At 47.9% G+C, this 24,619-nt stretch overlaps 1 protein-coding gene across 1 annotated transcript in view; it reads right to left on the reverse strand.

Moving 5' to 3' along the window:
* Positions 1–24,619, reverse strand: part of IGF2 (insulin like growth factor 2) — a 64,561-nt gene that overhangs the window by 18,678 nt on the left and 21,264 nt on the right. The window contains exon 4 of the mRNA XM_038765386.1: positions 15,483–15,651. Coding sequence (XP_038621314.1) covers positions 15,483–15,651 — 169 coding nt within the window. The remainder of the gene's footprint in view (positions 1–15,482; positions 15,652–24,619) is intronic.

The raw sequence follows: 24,619 nt of genomic DNA on the forward strand, positions 1-24,619 counted from the left end.
CTGACTGAATGCCTTGAAGCCATTGGTAAAGAGTTTCTGTTTACCATTGGAGGTTCTTGAGGAGGGGGGAAGCATGGACTGAATGGATCTGTAGAGAAATTATCCAGGCAGCAGAGTGAAGTACGGATCGGAGTGGGGAGAGACAGGAGGCAGGGAGGTCTGCGAGGAGGTTGACACAGTAGTCGAGGTGGGATAAGGTAAGTGCTTGAATCAGCACGGGAGTAGTTTGGATAGAAAGGAAAGAGTGGATTTTAGTCATGTGGTGATGGCAGAACCGACGGGATTTGGCGACAGATTGAATGAGAGAGATGAGTAGAGGATTATACCAAGGGAAGATGGTGATTCATTCATTCAATCATATTTATTGAGCACTTACTGTTTGCAGAGCACTGTACAAAGCACTTGGGAAGTACAAGTTGGCAGCATATAGAGACGGTCCCTACCCAACAACGGGCTCGTGTATACAGTGATCGGAAAGTCAGGGGGAGGATAGTGTTTGGGTGGAATATGAGTTCTGTTTTGGACTTAACTACATTTAAGGTGTTGACAGGAAATCCAGGTAGAGATGTCCAGAAGGCAGGAGGAAATGTGAGAATGCAGAGAAGGAGAGAGATCAGGGCTGGAGAGGTAGATTTGGGAATCATTTGTGTAGTAATTGAAGCCGTGGGAGCGAATGAGTTCTCCAAGGGAGTGGGTGTAGATGGAGAAAATGATGAGAAGCAGCGTGGCTCAGTGGAAAGAGCACAGGCTTGGGAGTCAGAAGTCATGGGTTCTAATCCCAGCTCCACCACTTGTCAGCTTGGGACTTTGGGCAAGTCATTTAAATTCTCTGTGCCTCAGTTCCCTCATCTGTAATATGGGGATTTAGGCTGTGAGCCCCACATGGGACAATCTGATTACCTTGACTCTACATCAGTGCTTAGAACAGTGCTTGGCACATAGTAAGTGCTTAACAAATATTATTATTATTATTATTATTATTATTATTATTATTATTATTATTATTATTATTATTATTATGGGGTTGCAGAACTGAGTCTCGAGGAACCCCCACCAGTTAGAGGATGAAGAAGGCAGTGTTGAGGGTGTGGATTTGTGTGTTAAGAGAAGGAAGGGTAGGCGTGGAAACCAAACAGGGTGTGACATGACTTTGGAAAATTGGAGGGGGAGGAAAGATCGGAGATCTCTGCCGGAGAACATTACAGATTTGCCAGGACGGGGTGGAAGAGAAGGTGGATCAGGAGGTTCTGGTTGGATACAGGGATTTCAGAGTTGGTGAGGTTGAAGATTGTACAGAGAGTAGAGATGATGAAATCGAGCATGTGTCCAAGTTGGTGAGTGGGTAAGGTGGGGTGGAGCAGGAGGTCAGTGAAGTTGAAGAATTAAAGGAAGCGGGCAGCCAAAGTATTACTGGGGCATCCACATGGATATTCAAGTCCCCGAGGATTAGTGTAGAGATGGAGAAATAATAATAATAATGATAATAATAATAGTGATATTTGTTAAGTGCTACTGTGTGCCAGGCACTGTACTAAGCACGGGGTGGATACAAGCAAATCGGGTTGGACACACTACTTGTCCCCTGTGGGGCTCACAGTCCTAATCCCCATTTTACAGATGAGGGAATTGAGGTCCAGAGAAGCGACGCGACGCGACTTGCCCAAGGTCACCCAGTGGAAAAGTGGCTGAGCCAGGATCAGGCCAGCGAAAGTGTCACAAGGAATGTGACAAAGCCGTCAAAATGTTTCATAAAGTTGGAGGTCGGTGGGGGCCTGGGGGCCGGTGGATGACTGTGATTAGTAACAGGACTGGGTGGTAGAGGTGGATGATGTGAGCTTCAGAGGAAGGGAAAGAGATAATAATAATTATGGTACTTGCTAAGCATTGGGGCAAGAAGCAAGCTGATTTCCACCCCGCTTTCCCAGTGAACTTTGGGGAGCAGGGGAGGCTGGTCTGCCCAAGGAGCCCCAACTTTGCCCAATAACCTGAATTTCCCATGTGCCCAAACCTGGACTCCCCGCTTTTTCTGAGTGAAAAAGAACCCCTCCCACACCAACCCCCAGCCATGTGCAGACCAGATTGGTCCTTGCCCCATTTTCCAGAAGGGGAAGCTGAAACTGAGGTGGACGGGGACTGGGGAGGAGAGTGGTCGGCGGCGAGAAGCCCCCGGCCCCGTTGGCGGGCCCCCCTGGGCCGGCTGGGCAGGAGCAGAGGAGGGGCCTCGGGTATGTCTGGGTGGGCCGCCCCTTCCCCCCAATCAATCAAGCAGCAAGCCAAGTGGAATGAAACTCAGGGTGTAAACAGGCCCCGGGCCCCCCACAACCCCTGTTCCCCCCTGCCCAGAAAAACGCAGCTCTAATAAAGACTCTTTGTCTGGCTTGGATGCGGGTGATGTCTCAGACTAACCCTACCCCTCCCCAGCCCGCCGCCCGGCCCCTCCCCCGCTTCCTTTTTCCATGTATTATCCCAACCAACAGTCCGAGGCGAAGAATGTGCGCCGTCAGCATAAGCTGCTGGAAAGAGCTAAATTCTTATCAGCTGTTGGGAAGGAGGGAAGCTGTTAGCCTCTGCCACTTTCTTCCCACCCCTGCGTCCTCCCGGCGCCCACCCCTGGGCCCTCTCCCGCCTCCCACCCACCTCGTCGACTCCCTAGGTGTCAGCCCGTCCACCCACTGGCCGCCCACCCAGTCCCTGAGATCTCCCCGTCTTGAGGGGCTGAGGACCAGGGACCACCTGATTATCTCCAGTCTCCCCAGTGTGTAGCATAGGGCTTGGCGCAGAGTAAGCACATAACAAGTACCACCGCTACTACTATCATTATTCCTCATGCCCACCCCATAGAGGTCTAGCAGTGTCCCCCGACTCCCCGCAACCCCCGCTGGGGTGCCTGGAGTGAGGGGCTGGAATGAACAAGGGTCTGCATGTGGAGCAGAGGGGTTATTGGGGGGCAGAGGGGGGAGGAGTAGAAGCCCCTCGAGGGTAGGGATTAAGTTTTCTCCTTTTACTGCCGCTCCCAAGCACCACAATCAGTGCTCTGCACACAGTAACGTGCCAGTAATAATAATAATGGCATTTATTAAGCGCTTACTATAATAATAATGGCATTTGTTAAGCGCTTACTATGTGCAAAGCACTGTTCTAAGCACTGGGGGGGGATACAATGTGATCAGATTGTCCCACGGGGGCCTCACAGTCTTAATCCCCATTTTACAGATGAGGTAACTGAGGCTCAGAGAGGTTAAGTGACTTGCCCAAGGTCACCCAGCAGACATGTGGTGGAGCCGGGATACGAACCCACGACCTCTGACTCCAAAGCCCGGGCTCTTCCCACTGAGCCACGCTGCTTCTCTGTGTGAAAAGCACTTTTCTAAGCACTGGGGAGGTTACAAGGTGATCAGGTTGTCCCACGGGGGGCTCAGTCTTAAACCCCTTTTTACAGATGAGGGAACTGAGGCGCAGATAAGTGAAGTGACTTGCCCAAAGTCACCCAGCTGACAACTGGCAGAGCCGGGATTTGAACCTGTGACTTCTGACTCCAAAGCCCGTGCTCTTTCCCATGAACCAACCTGCTTCAGTACTCAGTCGATCAGTGGTATTTGAAGTGCTCACGGGATGCCAAGCATTGAACTATACACTTGGGAGAGAGCGATTTGATACAGCAGAGCTGGGAGACACAGTTCCTGCCTTCAAGGAGTTTACAGTCTAGCAATGGGGAGGGGAAGATGGACATTAAAATAAATTACAATGGGGGAAGTGATAGAGCATAAGTCTTTGGACCGAAGTGCTGGGGGACTGGGGTGAGAATCACAATTCCCTAAGGGGTTCAAGTGCATAAGCAGTGCAGAGGGGAGACGAAGTATGGAAAATGAGGGCTAAATCTGGGAAGCCTTCTTGGAGGAGGTGTGTTTTTAATAAGGCTTTGAAGGTGGGGAGAGCGGAGGTCTGTCAGATTTGAGGAGGGAGGGCATTCCAGGCCAGAGGCAGGATGTGAGCGAGAGGTCGGTGGCGAGATGGACGAGATGGAAGCATGGGGAGAAGGTTGGCATTAGAAGAGTGAAGTGTGAGGGTCAGGGAGGAGAAGAGAGCTGGTTGGGGGAGGAGGCCAGAAAGCTCACAATGAAGTGACCTCTCCCCTTACTCCAGTCCCCACAGTACGATCAAAGGTCAAAGTCTTACAGAGGGTCAGTGCAGGGGAAGCAACGGTTGACCCCCATCCGCCCACCCCCGGAACAGGACACGCATCCTCATGCTTCCGGCACCCGTGCCCAGTCCAGGATGACCAGGGTCCAGGAGGGCTGCCTGGGTGCTAGGGAGGTGCTCTGGGTGGGGGCGGGCTCTGAGGGGTGGGCAGTCGGGAAGGGGACCCCGATTCTCTAGAAATCCATACTCCGCAGAAACAGGGATAGACAGGCTAGCAGCTCAGAAACCGAATCCACTGAATTTCCCAAGCTGCGCTGGGGCCTAAAACCTTGGACAATGCCCCATCACCTGTGTCAGCCTGACTGGTCCAGGATTCTGTAATAACAGAAGCAGCATGGCTCAGTGGAAAGAGCCCGGGCTTGGGAGTCAGAGGTCATGGGTTCTAATCCCGGCTCCGCCACTTGTCTTCTGTGTGACTTTGGGCAAGTCACTCAACTTCTCTGTGTCTCAGTTACCTCATCTGTAAAATGGGGATTAAGACTGTGAGCCCCCTGTGGGACAACCTGATCAGACTGTAACCTCCCCAGTGCTTAGAACAGTGCTTTGCACATAGTAAACACTCAATAAATGCCATTATTTTTATTATTATTATTAAAATGGGGATTAAGACTGTGAGGCCCATGTGGGACAAATTGATTATCCCCTCCAGTGCTTAGAACAGTGCTTGGCACATAGTAAGTGCTTAACAAATGCCATTATTATTATTATTATTATTATTTGTGCTCGGGTCTCTTCGGGATACTCATCCTCAGGGCTAGGGATGGACTATCCAATACTCCTGACTCTCCCCTAGTGATGCAGCACAGACCATCCCACGATCCTGCCTTTCCTGACTTTCCCCTCTATATCCCAGACTCTCCCCAGTGACCCAGCATGGACCATCCAACCCCCCTGACTCTCCCCTCTCCATCCCTGACTCTCCTCCAGTGACTCAGTATAGACCATCCAACACCCCCGAGGCAGGCAGATGGTCAGGGGCAAAAATAGAGCAGGGATGGAAACAGGGGCAAGCGCAGAGTAGATTGCCACAGTGTGTGACTTTGGGCAAGTCATTTAACTTCTCTGGGCCTCAGTTACCTCATCTGTAAAATGGGGATTAAGACTGTGAGCCCCTTGGGACAACCTGATCACCTTGTAACCTCCTCCAGCACTTAGAACAGCGCTTTCCACATAGTAAGCGCTTAATAAATGCCATTATTATTATTATTATTATTATTTGCCCCTTGGCTAAAAGCAGAGATAGTCCATTTTGAAAAGTCTAAAGAGAGGGGCTTGTGGGGCTAGAGAAGCAGTGTGGCCTAGTGGAAAGAGCCAAGCCTGGGAGTCAGAAGGATCTGGTTTCTAATCCCGGCTCTGCCACTTGTCTGCCCCGTGACCTTGTGTAAGTCATTTCACTTCTCTGGGCCTCGGTTGCCGCATCTGTAAAATGGGGATTAAGATGGTGAGCCCCATGTGGGGAAGGAACTATGTCCAGTGTAACTACCCCAGTGCTTAATACAGCGCTTGGCACATAGTAAGCACACTTAATACCGCAATTGTTATTATTACTGGTTTCAGACAGGGTTCCGCTGAGGAATCACATTATTTATTGAGCACCTGTTCTGCAGAAGACCATATTAAGCAATTAGTCTACTGAGTGCAGGGCTCTGTTGTGAGCGCTTCTAGATAGTGAGCCCGTTGTTGGGTAGGGACTGTCTCTATATGTTGCCGACTTGTACTTCCCAAGTGCATAGTACAGTGCTCTGCACACAGTAAGTGCTCAATAAATGCGATTGAATGAATGAATGAATGAACAGAGAGTCCCAAATCTACATCTCCAGCCCTGCTCTCTCTCCTTCTCTTCAGTCTGGTACTTCAACCAGCCTTCAGGACAACTCTACCTGGTTGTCCCACTGATGCCTCAGACTTAACAGGTCTAAAACAGAGCTCCCCCTCTTCCCACCCAAATCCCCTCCTCTGGCCTTCTTTCCCTTCACTGTAGACAATACCAACATCCTCCCTGTCCCACAAACACGTAACCTTGGCATGATCCTCAACTCGTTTCTCTCATTCAACCAAGACACTCAATCTGTGACTAAACCCCATCGGTTCCACCTTCGTAACTGTGGCTCAGTGCAAAAAGTCCGGGACTGGGAGCCAGAAGGACCTGGGTGCTAATCCTGGCTCTGTCACATGTGTGCTGTGTGATCTTGGGCAAGTCATTTCACTTCTAAGCACTTAGTACAGTGCTCTGCACACAGTAAGCGCTCAATTAATATGACTGAATGAATGAATTCTCTGGGCCTCAGTTGCCTCATCTATAAAATGGTGATAAAGACTGTGAGCCCCCCATTGAACAACCTGATTACCTTGTATCTACCCCAGTGCTTAGAACAGTGCTCAGCACATAGTAAGTGCTTAACAAATGCCGTTATTATTATTATTATTATTATTATTATTACCCTCTCTAGAATCTGCCCTTTCGTCTCCATCCAAACTACCCCAGTAATACTACTACTAATATTGTGTTTTTTGTTAGATGCTTACTATGTGCCAAGCACTGTTCTAAGCATTGAAGTAGATACAAGGTAATCAGGTCCTACATGGGGCTACCAGTCTCAGTAGGAGGGAGAACAGGTATTAGCCCCCTCATTTGCAGATAAGGGAACTGAGTCACAGAGAAGCGAAGTGACTTGTCCAGGGTCACAAGTAGGTAAACGGTAGAGCTGGAATTAGAACCCAAGGCCTCTGACTTCCAGTCCCAGATTAGAGAAGCAGCGTGGCTCAGTGGAAAGAGCACGGGCTTGGGAGTCAGAGGTCATGGGTTCTAATCCCGGCTCCGCCACTTGTCTTCTGTGTGACTTTGGGCAAGTCACTCAACTTCTCTGTGTCTCAGTTACCTCATCTGTAAAATGGGGATTAAGACTGTGAGCCCCCTGTGGGACAACCTGATCAGACTGTAACCTCCCCAGTGCTTAGAACAGTGCTTTGCACATAGTAAACACTCAATAAATGCCATTATTTTTATTATTATTATTAAAATGGGGATTAAGACTGTGAGGCCCATGTGGGACAAATTGATTATCCCCTCCAGTGCTTAGAACAGTGCTTGGCACATAGTAAGTGCTTAACAAATGCCATTATTATTATTATTATTATTATTTGTGCTCGGGTCTCTTCGGGATACTCATCCTCAGGGCTAGGGATGGACTATCCAATACTCCTGACTCTCCCCTAGTGATGCAGCACAGACCATCCCACGATCCTGCCTTTCCTGACTTTCCCCTCTATATCCCAGACTCTCCCCAGTGACCCAGCATGGACCATCCAACCCCCCTGACTCTCCCCTCTCCATCCCTGACTCTCCTCCAGTGACTCAGTATAGACCATCCAACACCCCCGAGGCAGGCAGATGGTCAGGGGCAAAAATAGAGCAGGGATGGAAACAGGGGCAAGCGCAGAGTAGATTGCCACAGTGTGTGACTTTGGGCAAGTCATTTAACTTCTCTGGGCCTCAGTTACCTCATCTGTAAAATGGGGATTAAGACTGTGAGCCCCTTGGGACAACCTGATCACCTTGTAACCTCCTCCAGCACTTAGAACAGCGCTTTCCACATAGTAAGCGCTTAATAAATGCCATTATTATTATTATTATTATTATTTGCCCCTTGGCTAAAAGCAGAGATAGTCCATTTTGAAAAGTCTAAAGAGAGGGGCTTGTGGGGCTAGAGAAGCAGTGTGGCCTAGTGGAAAGAGCCAAGCCTGGGAGTCAGAAGGATCTGGTTTCTAATCCCGGCTCTGCCACTTGTCTGCCCCGTGACCTTGTGTAAGTCATTTCACTTCTCTGGGCCTCGGTTGCCGCATCTGTAAAATGGGGATTAAGATGGTGAGCCCCATGTGGGGAAGGAACTATGTCCAGTGTAACTACCCCAGTGCTTAATACAGCGCTTGGCACATAGTAAGCACACTTAATACCGCAATTGTTATTATTACTGGTTTCAGACAGGGTTCCGCTGAGGAATCACATTATTTATTGAGCACCTGTTCTGCAGAAGACCATATTAAGCAATTAGTCTACTGAGTGCAGGGCTCTGTTGTGAGCGCTTCTAGATAGTGAGCCCGTTGTTGGGTAGGGACTGTCTCTATATGTTGCCGACTTGTACTTCCCAAGTGCATAGTACAGTGCTCTGCACACAGTAAGTGCTCAATAAATGCGATTGAATGAATGAATGAATGAACAGAGAGTCCCAAATCTACATCTCCAGCCCTGCTCTCTCTCCTTCTCTTCAGTCTGGTACTTCAACCAGCCTTCAGGACAACTCTACCTGGTTGTCCCACTGATGTCTCAGACTTAACAGGTCTAAAACAGAGCTCCCCCTCTTCCCACCCAAATCCCCTCCTCTGGCCTTCTTTCCCTTCACTGTAGACAATACCAACATCCTCCCTGTCCCACAAACACGTAACCTTGGCATGATCCTCAACTCGTTTCTCTCATTCAACCAAGACACTCAATCTGTGACTAAACCCCATCGGTTCCACCTTCGTAACTGTGGCTCAGTGCAAAAAGTCCGGGACTGGGAGCCAGAAGGACCTGGGTGCTAATCCTGGCTCTGTCACATGTGTGCTGTGTGATCTTGGGCAAGTCACTTCACTTCTAAGCACTTAGTACAGTGCTCTGCACACAGTAAGCGCTCAATTAATATGACTGAATGAATGAATTCTCTGGGCCTCAGTTGCCTCATCTATAAAATGGTGATAAAGACTGTGAGCCCCCCATTGAACAACCTGATTACCTTGTATCTACCCCAGTGCTTAGAACAGTGCTCAGCACATAGTAAGTGCTTAACAAATGCCGTTATTATTATTATTATTATTATTATTATTACCCTCTCTAGAATCTGCCCTTTCGTCTCCATCCAAACTACCCCAGTAATACTACTACTAATATTGTGTTTTTTGTTAGATGCTTACTATGTGCCAAGCACTGTTCTAAGCATTGAAGTAGATACAAGGTAATCAGGTCCTACATGGGGCTACCAGTCTCAGTAGGAGGGAGAACAGGTATTAGCCCCCTCATTTGCAGATAAGGGAACTGAGTCACAGAGAAGCGAAGTGACTTGTCCAGGGTCACAAGTAGGTAAACGGTAGAGCTGGAATTAGAACCCAAGGCCTCTGACTTCCAGTCCCAGATTAGAGAAGCAGCGTGGCTCAGTGGAAAGAGCACGGGCTTGGGAGTCAGAGGTCATGGGTTCAAATTCCGGCTCCGCCAATTGTCAGTTGTGTGACTTTGGGCAAGTCACTTAAGTTCTCTGGGCCTCATCTGCAAAATGGGGATTAAAAGTGAGCCCCCCGTGGGACATCCTGATCACCTTTTAATCTCCCCAGCACTTAGAACAGTGCTTTACACATTGTAAGCGCTTAATAAATACCATCATTATTATTTCCACTAGGCCAGGCTGCTTCTCTATCCAAGCACTCATCCTATCCCACCTTGCTGACTGTATCAGCCTCCTCTCTGACCTCCCTGCCTCCTGTCACTCCCCACTTCATTCTGTTGTCCTTATTAAATGCACATCTCCCCTAAGAGCCCCTCCCCAACTAAGGCTGCATTTTCCCTGTTGCCTTTCTGCACTAAATCCTTCGATTTGTGCACTTTAGCAATTGATATTCACCCCTCAGCCCCGCAGCACTCGTGTACATTATATTGTACTCTCCCAAGCGCTTAGTACACAGTAAAAGCTCAATAAACAAAATGGACTGCTATCCTTTCCCTCAGCTATTTCCCCTATCTGCAATTTATTTTAATGTCAGTCTCCCCTCTAGACTGTAAACTCCTTGTGGGCAGGGTATCTGTTGCATTGTCCTCTCCCATGTGCTTAATAATGATAATAATAACAATGGAATTTATTAAGCGCTTACTGTGTGCAAAGCACTGTTCTAAGCGCTGGTGAGGTTACAACTTGATCAGGTTGTCCCTCGGAGGGCTCACAGTCTTAATCCCCATTTTCCAGATGAGGTAACTGAGGCCCAGAGAAGTGAAGTGACTTGCCCAAAGTCACACAGCTGACAATTGACAGAGCCGGGGTTTGAACACATGACCTCTGACTCCAAAGCCCGTGCTCTTTCCACTGAACCACGCTGCTTCTCCAGTGCTCTGCACACAGTAAGCGCTCAATAAATACCACTGATTGATTGACTGATGTGCAGGACACTGAGCTGAGTGCTTGGGTGAGTACAATGGGGTTGGTAGACTTGATCCCTGCCTTTGAGGAGAAGAAGCACGGTGTAGTAGATACAGCCAGGCCCGGGAGTCAGAAGGTCATGGGTTCTAATGCTGACTCCGCTGTGTGACCTTGAGCAAGTCACTTCACTTCTCTGGGCCTCAGCTGCCTCATCTGGAAAATAGGGGATTGAGACTGTGAGCCCCACGTGGGACAAGGACTGTACCCGATCCAAATTGCTTTTACCCACCTTAGCGCTTAGTATAGTGCCAGGCACATAGTAAGCTTTAACAAATGCCATAAATATTATTATTATTATTACAGTCTATCAGGGGAGACAGACAAGTAAATGACAGCTCGGGTAAAGCAGTAGAGGATAATAATAATAATAATAATATGGCATTTTTTAAGTGCTTACTATGTGCAAAGCACTGGATAACTTTTTGGACATAAATTCTATGGGGAGTTTTGAGAACATGAGTATTAGACGATATGGAATCAGTCAGTTTGATGCTATTGACACCTGTCTACTTGTTTAGTTGTGTTGTCTGTCTCCCCGCTTCCAGACTGTGAGCCCGCTGTGGGGTAGGGATTGTCTCGTTCTGCTGACGAATTGTACTTTCCAAGTGCTTAGTACAGTGCTCTGCACACAGTAAGCGCTCAATAAATGCGATTGATTGAATGAATGAATGAGTCAATCAGTGGTATTTATTGAACACTTTCTGTGTGCAGAGCACACGGAGCTTGCTTGGGAAAGAAGCAGCGTGGCTCAGTGGAAAGAGCACGGGCTTTGGAGTCAGAGGTCGTGGGTTCGAATCCCGGCTCCGCCACATGCCTGCTGTGTGACCTTGGGCAAGTCACTTCACTTCTCTGAGCCTCAGTTACCTCATCTGGAAAATGGGGATTAAGACTGTGAGCCCCGCGTGGGGCAACCTGATCACCTTGTATCCCCCCACTGCTTAGAACAGTGCTCAGCACATAGTAAGCGCTTAACAAATGCCATCATCATTATTATTATTACAGTATAACAGAGTTGGTAGACATGTTCTCTACCCACAAAGAGCTTACAGTCTAGAGAAGCAGCATGGCTTAGCAGAAAGAGTCCGGGCTTGGGAGTCAGAGGTCGCGGGTTCTAATCCTGGCTCCTCCACTTATCAGCTGTGTGACTTTGGGCAAGTCACTTAACTTCTCTGTGCCTCAGTTACCTCATCTGGAAAATGGGGATTAAGACTGTGAGCCCCACGTGGGACAATCTGATTACCTTGTATCTACCCTAGCGCTTAGAACAGTGTTCGGCACATAGTAAGTGCGTAACAAATCCCATCATCATTATTATTAGAGAGACAGACATTATAAATAAATGATTTACAGATATGTACATAAAATGTTTTGCAGGCGAGAGTGGGATGTATACCAAATACCCAAAGGGCACAGATTCACTTGTGGACTGTGAGCCCGCTGTTGGGTAGAGACCGTCTCTATATGTTGCCAACTTGTACTTCCCAAGCGCTTAGTACAGTGCTCTGCACACAGAAAGCGCTTAATAAATACGATTGAATGAATGAATGAATGAACCAGAGAAGCTGGGCGGCCTAGTGGCTAGAGCCCAGGCCTGGGAGTCAGAAGGACCTGGGTTCTAATTTCGGCTCTGCCACTTCATGGCTCAGTGGAAAGAGCCCGGGCTTTGGAGTCAAAGGTCAAGGGTTCAAACCCTGGCTCCGTCAATTGTCAGCTGTGTGACTTTGGACAAGTAACTTAACTTCTCTGTGCCTCAGTTACCTCATCTGTAAAATGGGGATGAAGACTGTGAGCCCCCCCGAGGGACAACCTGATCACCTTGTAACCTCCCCAGTGCTTAGAACAGTGCTTTGCACATAGTAAGCGCTTAATAAATGCCATTATTATTATTATTATTATTATTATTATTATTATTGTTGTCTGCTGTGTAACCTTGGACAAGTCATTTCACTTCTCTATGCCTCAGTTACCTCTGTTGTAAAATGGGAAGTAAGACTATGAGCCCCATATGGGACATGGACTGTGTCCAACCTGATTAGCTTGTATCTACCCCAGCGCTTAGAACAGTGCCTAGCACATAGTAAGTGCTATACAAAGACCATAAAAAAAATCATTCAATCAATGGTATTTATTGAGCACTTACTCTGTGCAGAGCATTAAACTGAGTACTTGGGATAATAATAATAATAATAATGATGGTATTTGTTAAGCGCTTACTGCACTGCTCTAAGTGCTGGGAGGATATAAGGTGATCAGGTTGTCCCATGTGGGGCTCACAGTCTTAATCCCCATTTTACAGATGAGGTAACAGAGGCCCAGAGAAGTTAAGTGACTTGCCCAACGTCACACAGCTGACACATGGTGGAGCTGAGAGCTGGGTCATTCATTCATTCATTCATTCAATCGTATTTATTGAGCGCTTACTGTGTGCAGAGCACTGTACTAAGCGCTTGGGGTTCTTTGGTGGAGAAGTGGGGAGAAGGTGCGAACTCTGGCCTGGAGCTCCAACAGTGATAAGAGCCTGGGTTTAGGAGTCGGAGGTCATGGGTTCTAATCCCAGCTCCCTCACATCACATGTCAGCTGTGTGACTTCAGGCAAGTCACTTAACTTCTCTGTGCCTCAGTTCCTTCATCTGTAAAATGGGGATTAAGACTGTGAGCCCCACGTGGGACAACCTGATTATCTTGTATTTATCCTAGTGCTTAGAACAGTGCTTGGCAAGTAGTAAGCACGTAGCAAATACCAACATTATTATTATTATCCCCAAGCACGTAATCCCAAGCCTCCAACCACTGAGCTCTATCCACCTATCCACTTCCGCATCAAACAAAATCTTCTCACCAGTGGCTTTAAAGTTCTCCATCCCCTTGTCCCCTCCTACCTCACCTCGCTTCTCTCCTTCTCTATCCCGGCCCGCACGCTCCGCTCCTCTGGTGCCTCTAACCTCCTCACTGGGCCTTCATCTCGCCCGTCTCACCGCCGACTCCTGGTCCACGTTCTGCTTCTGGCCTGCATTGCCCTTCCTCCAAAAATCCAACAGACAATGACTCTCCCCCCCCGATTCAGATTCCCTGATTCCCCCCCTCCATCCCCCCCATCTTACCTCCTTCCCTTCCCCACTGCACCTGTATATATGTATATAAGTTTGTACATATTTATTACTCTATTTATTTATTTATTTATTTTACTTGTATGTATCTATTCTATTTATTTTATTTTGTTAGTATGTTTGGTTTTGTTCTCTGTCTCCCCCTTTTAGACTGTGAGCCCACTGTTGGGTAGGGACTGTCTCTATACGTTGCCAACTAGTACTTCCCAAGCGCTTAGTACAGTGCTCTGCACACAGTAAGCGTTCAATAAATACCATTGATGATGATGATGATGATTCAGAGCCTTCCTAAAGGCCCATCTCCTCCAGGAGGCCTTCCCACTTTTCCTCATCTCTCACTCCCTTCTGCATCACCCCGACTCCCTCCCTTTGTTCTTCCCCGCCTCTTCCCAACCCACAGCGCTTATGTATAGATCTGTCATTGTATTTATTTTTACTGATGTCCGTTTCCCCCTTCTAGACTCTGAGTTCATTGTGGGCAGGGGTTGTCACTCTTTATTGCTGTATTGTACTTTCCCAAGCGCTTAGTCTGGTGCTCTGCACACAGTAAGCACTCAATAAATATGATTGAATGAATGAATGAGCTCTGGGCCCCAAGCAGCCGACGTCTTTTCCATGCAGTGTGGTGTCCCCTACTCACCCCCTTGGGACCACCCAGCCCCTGCCACCACAGAGACACTCTTGAGGAGGGGGGTTGCCATCCCAGGTGTGGCAACGGAGCCGGGAGCCAGGAGCAGGGGACCCCAGGGGACTGTCCCCTCCCCTACCATCCCCTCCCGTTGGCTGCCTTGGTTTCCCTCTTCTTCACCTCTCCACCGGGCCATCTCCTTCGGAGACAATCTCGGGGTGATCGTCAACTGCGTTCCTGCCCATACACGCACACGTGCGCATAAACATACACATACCCACGCGCACACACAGACACTAATTAATTCATTAATACATACATACACACTTTAATAAGACCCCCAATGAATGCATACACTAATTCATGCAAATTCAGACCGCCCCCATTCATTCATTCAGTCAGTCATATTTATTGAGAGCTCACTATGTGCAAAGCACCGTACTAAGTGCTCAGGAGGGCAATATAACAATAAACAGACACATTCCTGCCCACATCAAGTCTCCCCATTCCAGATTCACTCCCCCCCCCGCCAACACATAAATTAATTCATTTGCACATACACGGACATATTAATAATACCCACCTCTCAAGTACACACAAATTCATGCAAATAATAATAATAATAAATAATTCTAGTATTTGTTAAACGCTTACTGTGTTCCAGGCATTGTACTAAACTCTGGGGGGGATACAAGCAAATTGGGTTGGACACAGTCTCAATCCCATTTTACAGATTAGGAAACTGAGGCCCAGAGAAGCGAAGAGACTTGCCCAGGGTCACACAGCAGACAAGTGGCGGAGCTGGGATTAGAACCTACAATCTTCTGGCTCCCAGTCCATGCTCTAACCGCTAGGCCATGCTGTCTCTGCTTGGTGTACTGGGCGCATACTGAGTGCGGAGCATTGTGCTGAGCCCTGGGGAAACCTAGCAGGAGCAAACAGACACATTCCCTACTGGTGTAATTGTGGCATTTGTTGAGCGCTTACTACATGCCAGGCACTGAACTAAGCACTGGGGTGGATACAAGCAAATCAGGTTGGACACAGTCCCCGTCCCACGGGGGACTCACCGTCTCCATCCCCATTTTCCAGATGAGGGAGCTGAGGCCCGGAGAAGCGAAGTGACTTCCCCAAGGTCCCACAGCAGACAAGTGGTGGAGCCGGGATTAGAACCCAGGTCCTTCTGCCTCTCAGGCCGGGGCTCTAGCCGCTACACACATTTGCACACAGAGGGAACCAGAGGAGAGTGGAAGTGAGATTGGGGTGGAGGGTCCACCCTGGGCCCCCTTCCCCCCGCCTGCAACCCCGGCCGCCCCCCGACCTTACCGAAGTAGAAGCCTCGGTCTCCACAGACGAACTGGAGTGTGTCCACCAGCTCTCCGCCGCACAGGGTCTCGCTCTGGCTGTGGCGGTGCGGGCTCTGAGTGGCAGCCGTGTAGACGAGGCACGTCAGGGTGAACAACAGCCATCTCCACAGCGGGCAGATCCGCCGCCCCTGTACCAGGGGCACACGGCACGGACCCCTCAGATGCCAGGGGACGGACCCCCATGCGTTCCGGACCGGCCCCTCTGCCCACAACCCAATCCGGACCAGAGACCCCCGACTATTTTGTTAATATGTTTTGTTTTGTTGTCTGTCTCCCCCTTCTAGACTGTGAGCCTACTGTTGGGTAGGGACCATCTCTAGATGTTGCCAACTTGTCCTACCCAAGCGCTTAGTACAGTGCTCTGCACACAGTAAGTGCTCAATAAATACGATTGATTGATTGATTGATTGATTGACTACCCTCTGTCCCAGACCAGTGCCCCCCACCCCTACCCATCCCAGAGAAGCACCCCCAGCCCACCCCAGACCAGTGCTCCCCACCTGTCCCAGACCAGCGTTCCCTGCCCCTACCCACCTGGGTCCATTCATTCATTCATTATTTATTATTTATTTATTTATTGAGCACTTACTGTGTGCAGAGCACTGTACTAAGTGCTTGGGAAGTACAAGTTGGCAACATATAGAGACGGTCCCTACCCAACAGTGGGCTCACAGTCTAGTGCCCCCCAACTCTCGCCCACCCCAGACCAGACCTCCCACCCCAACCCACCCCAGTCCAGCACCCCCTCATCGAATCTCCCCCTTCTAGACTGTGAGCCCGTTGTTGGGTAGGGACCGTCTGTATATGTTGCCAACTTGTACTTCCTAAATGCTTACTACAGTGCTCTGCACACAGTAATAATAATAATAATGATAGCATTTATTAAGCGCTTACTATGTGCAGAGCACTGTTCTAAGCACTGGGGAGATTACAAGGTGATCAGGTTGTCCCACATGGGGCTCACAGTCTTAATCCCCCTTTTCCAGATGAGGTAACTGAGGCACAGAGAAGTTAAGTGACTTGCCCAAGGTCACACAGCTGACAGGTGGCAGAGCCGGGATTTGAACCCATGGCCTCTGACTCCAAAGCCCAGGCTCATTCCACTGAGCCACGCTGTAGTAAGCACTCAATAAATATGATTGAATGAATGAATGAACAGACAATGACTCTCCCCAACTCCAAAGCCTTACTGAAGGCCCACCTCCTCCAAGAGGCCTTCCCTGACCAAGCCCCCCCTTTCCTCTTTTCCCATTCCCTTCTGCATCGCTCTGACTTGCTCCCTTTATTCCCCCCTGTTCCCAGCCCCACACCACTTACTTATATATCTATAATGTTATTTATTTTTATTGATATCTGTCTCCCCACCTCTAAACCGGGAGCTTGTTGTGGGCAGGGATTGTCTCTCTTTATTGTACCTTCCCAAGCGCCTAGTCCAGTGCTCTGCTCACAGTAAATGCTCAATAAATACGTTGATTGAATGAATAAATGCTCACCCTCCCCAGACCAATGTCCTCCAGACTAGCACCCCCTCTGCTCCCAAGCCGCACCCCAGATCCCCTCCCGCAAGAGTATAATAATAATAATAATGGCATTTATTAAGCACTTACTATGTGCAAAGCACTGTTCTAAGTGCTGGGGAGGTTACAAGGTGATCAGGTTGTCCCACGGGGGGCTCACAGTCTTCATCCCCATTTTACAAATGAGGAAACTGAGGTACAGGAGTTAAGTGACCTTCCCAAAGTCACAGAGCTGACAATTGGCAGAGCCAGGATTTGAACCCATGACCTCTGACTCCAAAGCCCATGCTCTTTCCGCTGAGCCACGCTGTGTAAGCCACCTCACTCCACTTTTCCCCATCCCCCTTCACTGGTGTATAAACTGCACCCCATTTCCCCTCCCACAGAGGCATAAACTCCACACCCCATTTCTCCAATCCCCTTCCCTGCTCTTTTGTGGCATTTGTTCACTAATTCATTATTTGTATTTACTGTATGCAAAGCACTGTACTAAGTGCTGGTACAATACAACAATAAACACTGACATTCCCTGCCCACAGTGAGCTCCCAGTCTAGAGGGAGGGGGAGAGAAATATCAAGAAAACTAAACAAAATGACAGATCTATACATCAAGCGCTTAGTACAGTGCTTTGCACACAGTAAGCGCTCAATAAATACGATTGAATGAATAAGTGCTGTGGGGCTGGGTTGAGGGGGAGAGCGAAGGGAGCAAGTCAGGGCGACGCAGAAGGGAGTGGAAGATGAGGAAAAGCAGGGCTTACTCTGGGAAGGCCTCTTCATCAATCGTATTTATTGAGCGCTTACTATGTGCAGAGCACTGTACTAAGCGCTTGCACTGTACTAAGCGCCTCTTGGAGGAGATGGGCTTTCAATAAGGTTTTAAAGAGGGGAGAGCAATTGTCTGTCGGTTAAGCGCTTACTATGCGTCAAGCACTGTTCTAAGCACTGGGATAAATATAAGTTTATCAGACTGGATGCAATCTCTCCCATATGGGGCTCACAGTCTAAGTAGGAGGGACAACAGGCTTTGAATCCCCACTTTTTTACGTTATTTGTTAAGCACTTACTACGTGCCAGGCACTGTACTAAGCGATGGGGTAGATAAAAGCAAAGGGGTAATCAAGTTGGACACAGTCTGTGTCCCACATGGGGCTCACAGTCTTCTTCCCCATTTTACAGATGAGGTAACTGAGGCATATAGAAGTGAAATGACTTGCCCAAGGTCACACGGTACAGAAGTAATAATAATAATAATGGCATTTATTAAGCACTTACTATGTGCAAAGCACTGTTCTAAGCACTGGGGAGGATACAAGGTGATCAGGTTGTCCCACGGGGGGCTCACAGTCTTCATCCCCATTTTACAGATGAGGTAACTGAGGCACAGAGAAGTGAAGTGACTTACCCAAAGTCACACAGCTGACCGGGATTTGAACCCACGACCTCTGACTCCCAAGCCCGTGCTCTTTCCACTGAGCCATGCTGCTTCTCTAATCTGGCATAGTATACAGAGCCTGGGCCTGGGAGTGAGAAGGATTAATCCCAGCTCTACTGTGCTGCTGTGTGACCTTGGACAAGTCACTTCACTTCTCTGAGTCTCAGTTACTCAGTCTGTAAAATGGGGATTAAGACTGTGAGCCCCACGTGGGACACGAACTGTGTCCAACCTGATATCGAGAAGCAGCATGCCTTAGAGGAAAGACACGGGCTTGGGAGTCCAAAGTCACGGGTTCTAATCCCACTCTGCCACTTGTCAGCTGTGTGACTTTGGGCAAGCCACTTAACTTCTCTGGGCCTCAGTTAGCTCATCTGTAAAATGGGGATAAAGACTGCGAGCCCCATGTGGGACAACCTGATTACCTTGTATCTCCCTTAGCACTTAGAACAGTGCTTGGCACATAATAAGCGCTTAACAAATGCCATTATTATTATTATATCTACCCCCAGTGTTTAGTATAGTGCCTGACACATATAGTTACCTCAAGGGCTTAGTACAGTGCTCAAGCGTTTAGTACAGTGTTCTGCATATAGTAAGTGCTCAATAAATTCATTCATTCATTCAGTCGGATTCATTGAGCACTTACTGTGTGCAGAGCATTGTACTAAGTACATGAATTTGATGGAACGGTGTATTCAAATTTGATTGAATGAATGCATGAATGAATCTGCAAAATAATAATAATGATAATGTTGGTATTTGTTAAGTGCTTACTATGTGCCAAGCACTGTTCTAAGCGCTGGGGGATACAAGGTAATTAAGGTTGTCCCACTTGGGGCTCCCAGTCTTCATCCCCATTTTACAGATGAGGGAACTGAGGCCCAGAGAAGTGAAGTGACTTGCCCAAAGCCACACAGCTGACAATTGGTGTAGCTGGGATTTGAACCCATGACCACTGACTCCAAAGCCCGGGCTCTTGCCACTGAGCCACACTGCCTCTCATGGGGATTAAGATCATGGGCCCTATGTGGGGCAGGAACAGTGCCCAACCTGATTAGCGTGTAACCACCTCAACACCTAGTACAGTGCCTGACACTTAGTAAGTACTTAAAAAATACCATTTAAAAAAAAATACCATAAATACATAAAGTGGTGGAGCCGGAATTCGTTCATTCATTCATTCAATCGTATTTATTGAGCGCTTACTGTGTGCAGAGCACTGTACTAAGCGCTTGGGAAGTACAAGTTGGCAACATATAGAGACGGTCCCTAGAACTCAGGTCCTGCGACCCCCAGACCTGTGCTGTTTCCACTGGTCTATGCCGCTTCCCTGGAGTATAATAATAATAATGATGGCATGTTAAGCGCTTACTATGTGCAAAGCACTGTTCTAAGCGCTGGGGGGGATACAAGGTGATCAGGTTGTCCCACGGGGGGCTCAAAGTCAATCCCCATTTTCCAGATGAGGTAATGAGGCTCAGAGAAGTGACTTGCCCCAAGTCACACAGCTGACAATTAGAGAAGCAGTGTGGCTCGGTGGAAAGAGCACGAGCTTTGGAGCCAGAGGTCAGGGGTTCAAATCCCACCCCCGCCAATTGTCAGCTGTGTGACTTTGGGCAAGTTGCTTCACTTCTCTGGGCCTCAGTTACCTCATCTGTAAAATGGGGATTAAGATTGTGAGCCCCATGTGGGACAACCTGTTCGCCTTGTATCCCCCCAGTACTTAGACCAGTGCTTTGCAATCAATCGTATTTATTGAGCGCTTACTGTGTGCAGAGCACTGTACTAAGCGCTTATAAGCACTTAACAAATACCATTATTATTATTATTATTAATTGGCGGAGCAGGAATTTGAACCCATGACCACTGACTCCAAAGCCTGAGCTCTTTCCACTGAGCCACATCCAATTCCCCTCCCTCAGGGGTATAATACATCACACCCCTCTTCCCCAATCTGCATTTCCTGGTGTATAAAGTGCACTGTTTCTCCATTCATACGTGTGTAAATTGCATTTCCTTGTCACACCCACAGGTTTATAAGCTGTACCTCATTTCTCCACCCATAAGTGTGTAAACGGCACCTCTTTCCCCCATCCACAAGTGTAAGCAACACCCCATTTCTCCACCAATAGGTGCATAGACAGCTCTGATGTATATCAATCGTATTTATTGAGCGCTTACTGTGTGCAGAGCACTGTACTAAGCACTTGGGAAGTACAAGTTGGCAACATATAGAGACAGTCCCTACCCAACAATGGGCTCACAGTCTATATCTACATCACAGTCGATAGATATGTATATATCTGTCCGACGTATATATAATAAAAATAATAATGATGATGGCATTTATTAAGTGCTTACTATGTGCAAAGCACTGTTCTAAGCTCTGGGTGGGTACAAGGTGATCAAGTTGTCCCAAGTGGGGCTCACCGTCTTCATCCCCATTTTACAGATGAGGGAACTGAGGCTCAGAGAAGTTAAGTGACTTGCCCAAGGTCACACAGCAGACATGTGGCGGAGCCGAGATTAGAACCTATTCATTCATTCATTCATTCAATCGTATTTATTGAGCACTTACTGTGTGCAGAGCACTGTACTAAGCGCTTGGGAAGTACAAGTTGGCAACATATAGAGACGGTCCCTACTCTGACTCCCAAGCCCGGGCTCTTTCTGCTGAGCCAAGCTGCTTCTCAATATGTACCTGTATAGACTCAGTTACCTCATCTGTAAAATGGGGATTAAGATTGCGAGCCCCACTTGGGACAACCTGATAAACTTGTATCTCCTCCAGGGCTTAGAATAGTGCTTGGCACATAGTAAGCGCTTAACAAATACCATTATGAAAGGCAGTGTGGCTCAATGGAAAGAGCCCGGGCTTGGGAGTCAGAGGTTATGGGTTCTAATCCTGGCTCCGCTGTTTATCAACTGTGTGACTTTGGGCAAGTCACTTCACTTCTCTGGGCCTTAGTTCCCTCAACTGTAAAATGGGGATGAAGACTGTGAGCCCCAGGTGGGACAACCTGATAACCTTGTATTCCCCCCAGTGCTTAGAACAGTGCTTGGCACATAGTAAGCGCTTAACAAATGCCATCATCATTATTATTATTATTATTATCCAGAATGTTTGTATCGATGTCTGTCTTCCCCCTGGCCAAGACTTTGAGCTCACTGTGGGCAGGGATTGTTGCTGTTTATTGCTGTATTGTACTTTCCCAAGTGCTTAGTACAGTGCTCTGCACACAGTAAGTGGGGCCCTTGCCGTGGCAGTGGCCTCCCTCTTCCACGATGTCCCGCAGGCTCAGCCCATTCTGGTCTTTAAACTCACTACCAATTTCTGGGAGGACGCGGACCCCTGCAAGGTCAATCTGGGGGGTGGGAGTCCAGCCCAGCCCACATCCTCTGCTCCTCCTCACTGGGCCTCATTCTCAATCAATCAATCAATTGTATTTATTGAGCGCTTACTATGTGCAGAGCACTGTAGTAAGCGCTTGGGAAGTACAAATTGGCAACATATAGAGACAGTCCCTACCCAACAGTGGGCTCACAGTCTAAAAGACTGTCCCGCTGTCGACCCCCGGCCCACGTCCTCCCTCTGGCCTGGAATACTCTCCCTCCTCACATCCGCCAAGCTAGCTCTCTTCTTAATAATAATAATAATAACGTTGGCATTTGTTAAGCGCTTGCTATGTGCAAAGCACTGTTCTAAGCGCTTGGGGGGATACAAAGTGATCAGGTTGTCCCACGTGGGGCTCACAGTCTTAATCCCCATTTTACAGATGAGGTAACTGAGGCTTAGAGAAGTGAAGTGACTTGCCCAAGGTCACACAGCAGACATGTGGCGGGCCTGGAATGCCCTCCCTCTGCCCATCCGCCAAGCTAGCTCTCTTCCTCCCTTCAAGCCCCTGCTGAGAGCTCACCTCCTCCAGGAGGCCTTCCCAGACTGAGTCCCTTCCTTCCTCTCCCCCTCGTCCCCCTCTCCATCCCCCATCTTACCCCCTTCCCTTCCCCACAGCACCTGTATATATGTCTATATGCTTGTACATGTTCATTACTCTATTTATTTATTTATTTATTTTACTTGTACATATCTATTCTATTTATTTTATTTTGTTAGTATGTTTGGTTTTGTTCTCTGTCTCCCCCTTTTAGACTGTGAGCCCACTATTGGGTAGGGACTGTCTCTATATGTTGCCAATTTGTACTTCCCAAGCGCTTAGTACAGTGCTCTGCACATAGTAAGCGCTCAATAAATACGATTGATGATGATGATGTGGCGGAGCTGGGATTCGAACCCATGACCCCTGGCTCCAAAGCCCGTGCTCTTTCCACTGAGCCATGCTGCTTCTCTGCTTAGTCCAGTGCTTCAAGCTGCTTCTTCCCTTCAGAGCCCTACTTAGAGCTCACCTCCTCCAGGAGGCCTTCCCAGACTGAGCCCCTTTTCCTCTGCTCCTCCTGCTCTCCCCATCGCCTCGACTCCCTCCCTCTGCTCTGCCCCCTTCTCCACCCCACAGCACTTGTGTATATATGTACATATTTATTATTCTATTTATTTTATAAATGATGTGTAGAAGCACCACGGCTCAGTGAAAAGAGCCTGGGCTTTGGAGTCAGAGGTCATGGGTTCAAATCCCGGCTCCGCCAATTGTCAGCTGTGTGACTTTGGTCAACTTCTCTGTGCCTCAGTTGCCTCATCTGGAAAATGGGGATTAAGACTGAGCCCCCTGTGGGACAACCTGATTACCTTGTAACCTCCCCAGCACTTAGAACAGTGCTTTACACATAGTAAGGGCTTAATCAATCAATCAATCAATCATATTTATTGAGCACTTACTGTGTGCAGAGCACTGTACTAAGCACTTGGGAAGTACAAGTTGGCAACATATAGAGACAGTCCCTACCCAACAGTGGGCTCACAGTCTAAAAGATGCCATCATCATTATAATCATATAATTAATAAATTATAATTAATAAATGAATTAAATGAATTAATTAATTATAATTAATAAATGCCATCATCATTATTATCTATAATTCTATTTGTCTGTTTTGATGTTATTGATGTTTTTGTTTCCTTTTGTTGTCTGTTTCCCCCTTCAAGACTGTGAGCCCGTTGTTGGGTAGGGATCATCCCTATCTGTTGCTGAATTGTACTTTCCAAGAGCTTAGTACAGTGCTCTGCACACAGTAAGAGCTCAATAAATATAACGGATGAATGAAGAGAGCGCTTGATAAATAAGATTGAATGAGTGAATGAATGAAATCTTCCTGGTGCGCAAACTGCACCCCATTTCTCCACCCATGTGTGTAAAAGGCGCCTCGTCATTCATTCATTCATTCCATCGTATTTATTGAGCACTACAGAGAGCTCGTTGTTGGGTAGGGATCATCCCTATCTGTTGCTGAATTGTACTTTCCAAGCACTTAGTACAGTGCTCTGCACACAGTAAGAGCTCAATAAATATAATGGATGAATGAAGCAAGCGCTTGATAAATAAGATTGAATGAGTGAATGAATGAAATTTTCCTCGTGCGCAAACTGCACCCCATTTCTCCACCCATGTGTGTAAAAGGCGCCTCTTGTCATTCATTCATTCATTCCATCGTATTTACTGAGCACTACAGAGAGCCCGTTGTTGGGTAGGGATCATCCCTATCTGTTGCTGAATTGTACTTTAATTAATTAATTAATTAATGATGGCATTTGTTAAGCGCTTACCATGTGCAAAGCACTGTTCTAAGCGCTGGGGGGGATACAAGGCGATCAGGTTGTCCCGCGTGGGGCTCACAGTCATCATCCCCCTTTTACAGATGAGGTCACTGAGGCTCCGAGAAGTTAAGTGACTTGCCCAAGGCCACACAGCAGACACGTGGTGGAGCCGGGATTCGAACCCATGACCTCTGACTCCAAAGCCCGGGCTCTTTCCACTGAGCCACGCTGCTTCTCGGCAGCACTTAGTACAGTGCTCTGCACAGAGTAAGAGCTCAGTAAATATAATGGATGAATGAAGCAAGCGCTTATGTATGAGTGAATGAATGAAATTTTCCTGGTGCGCAAACTGCCCCCCATTTCTCCACCCATGTGTGTAAAAGGCGCCTCTTTTCATTCATTCATTCATTCCATCGTATTTGTTGAGCACTGCA

Source organism: Tachyglossus aculeatus, chromosome 22 (assembly GCF_015852505.1).
Source record: "Tachyglossus aculeatus isolate mTacAcu1 chromosome 22, mTacAcu1.pri, whole genome shotgun sequence".
Lineage (NCBI taxonomy): Eukaryota > Metazoa > Chordata > Mammalia > Monotremata > Tachyglossidae > Tachyglossus > Tachyglossus aculeatus.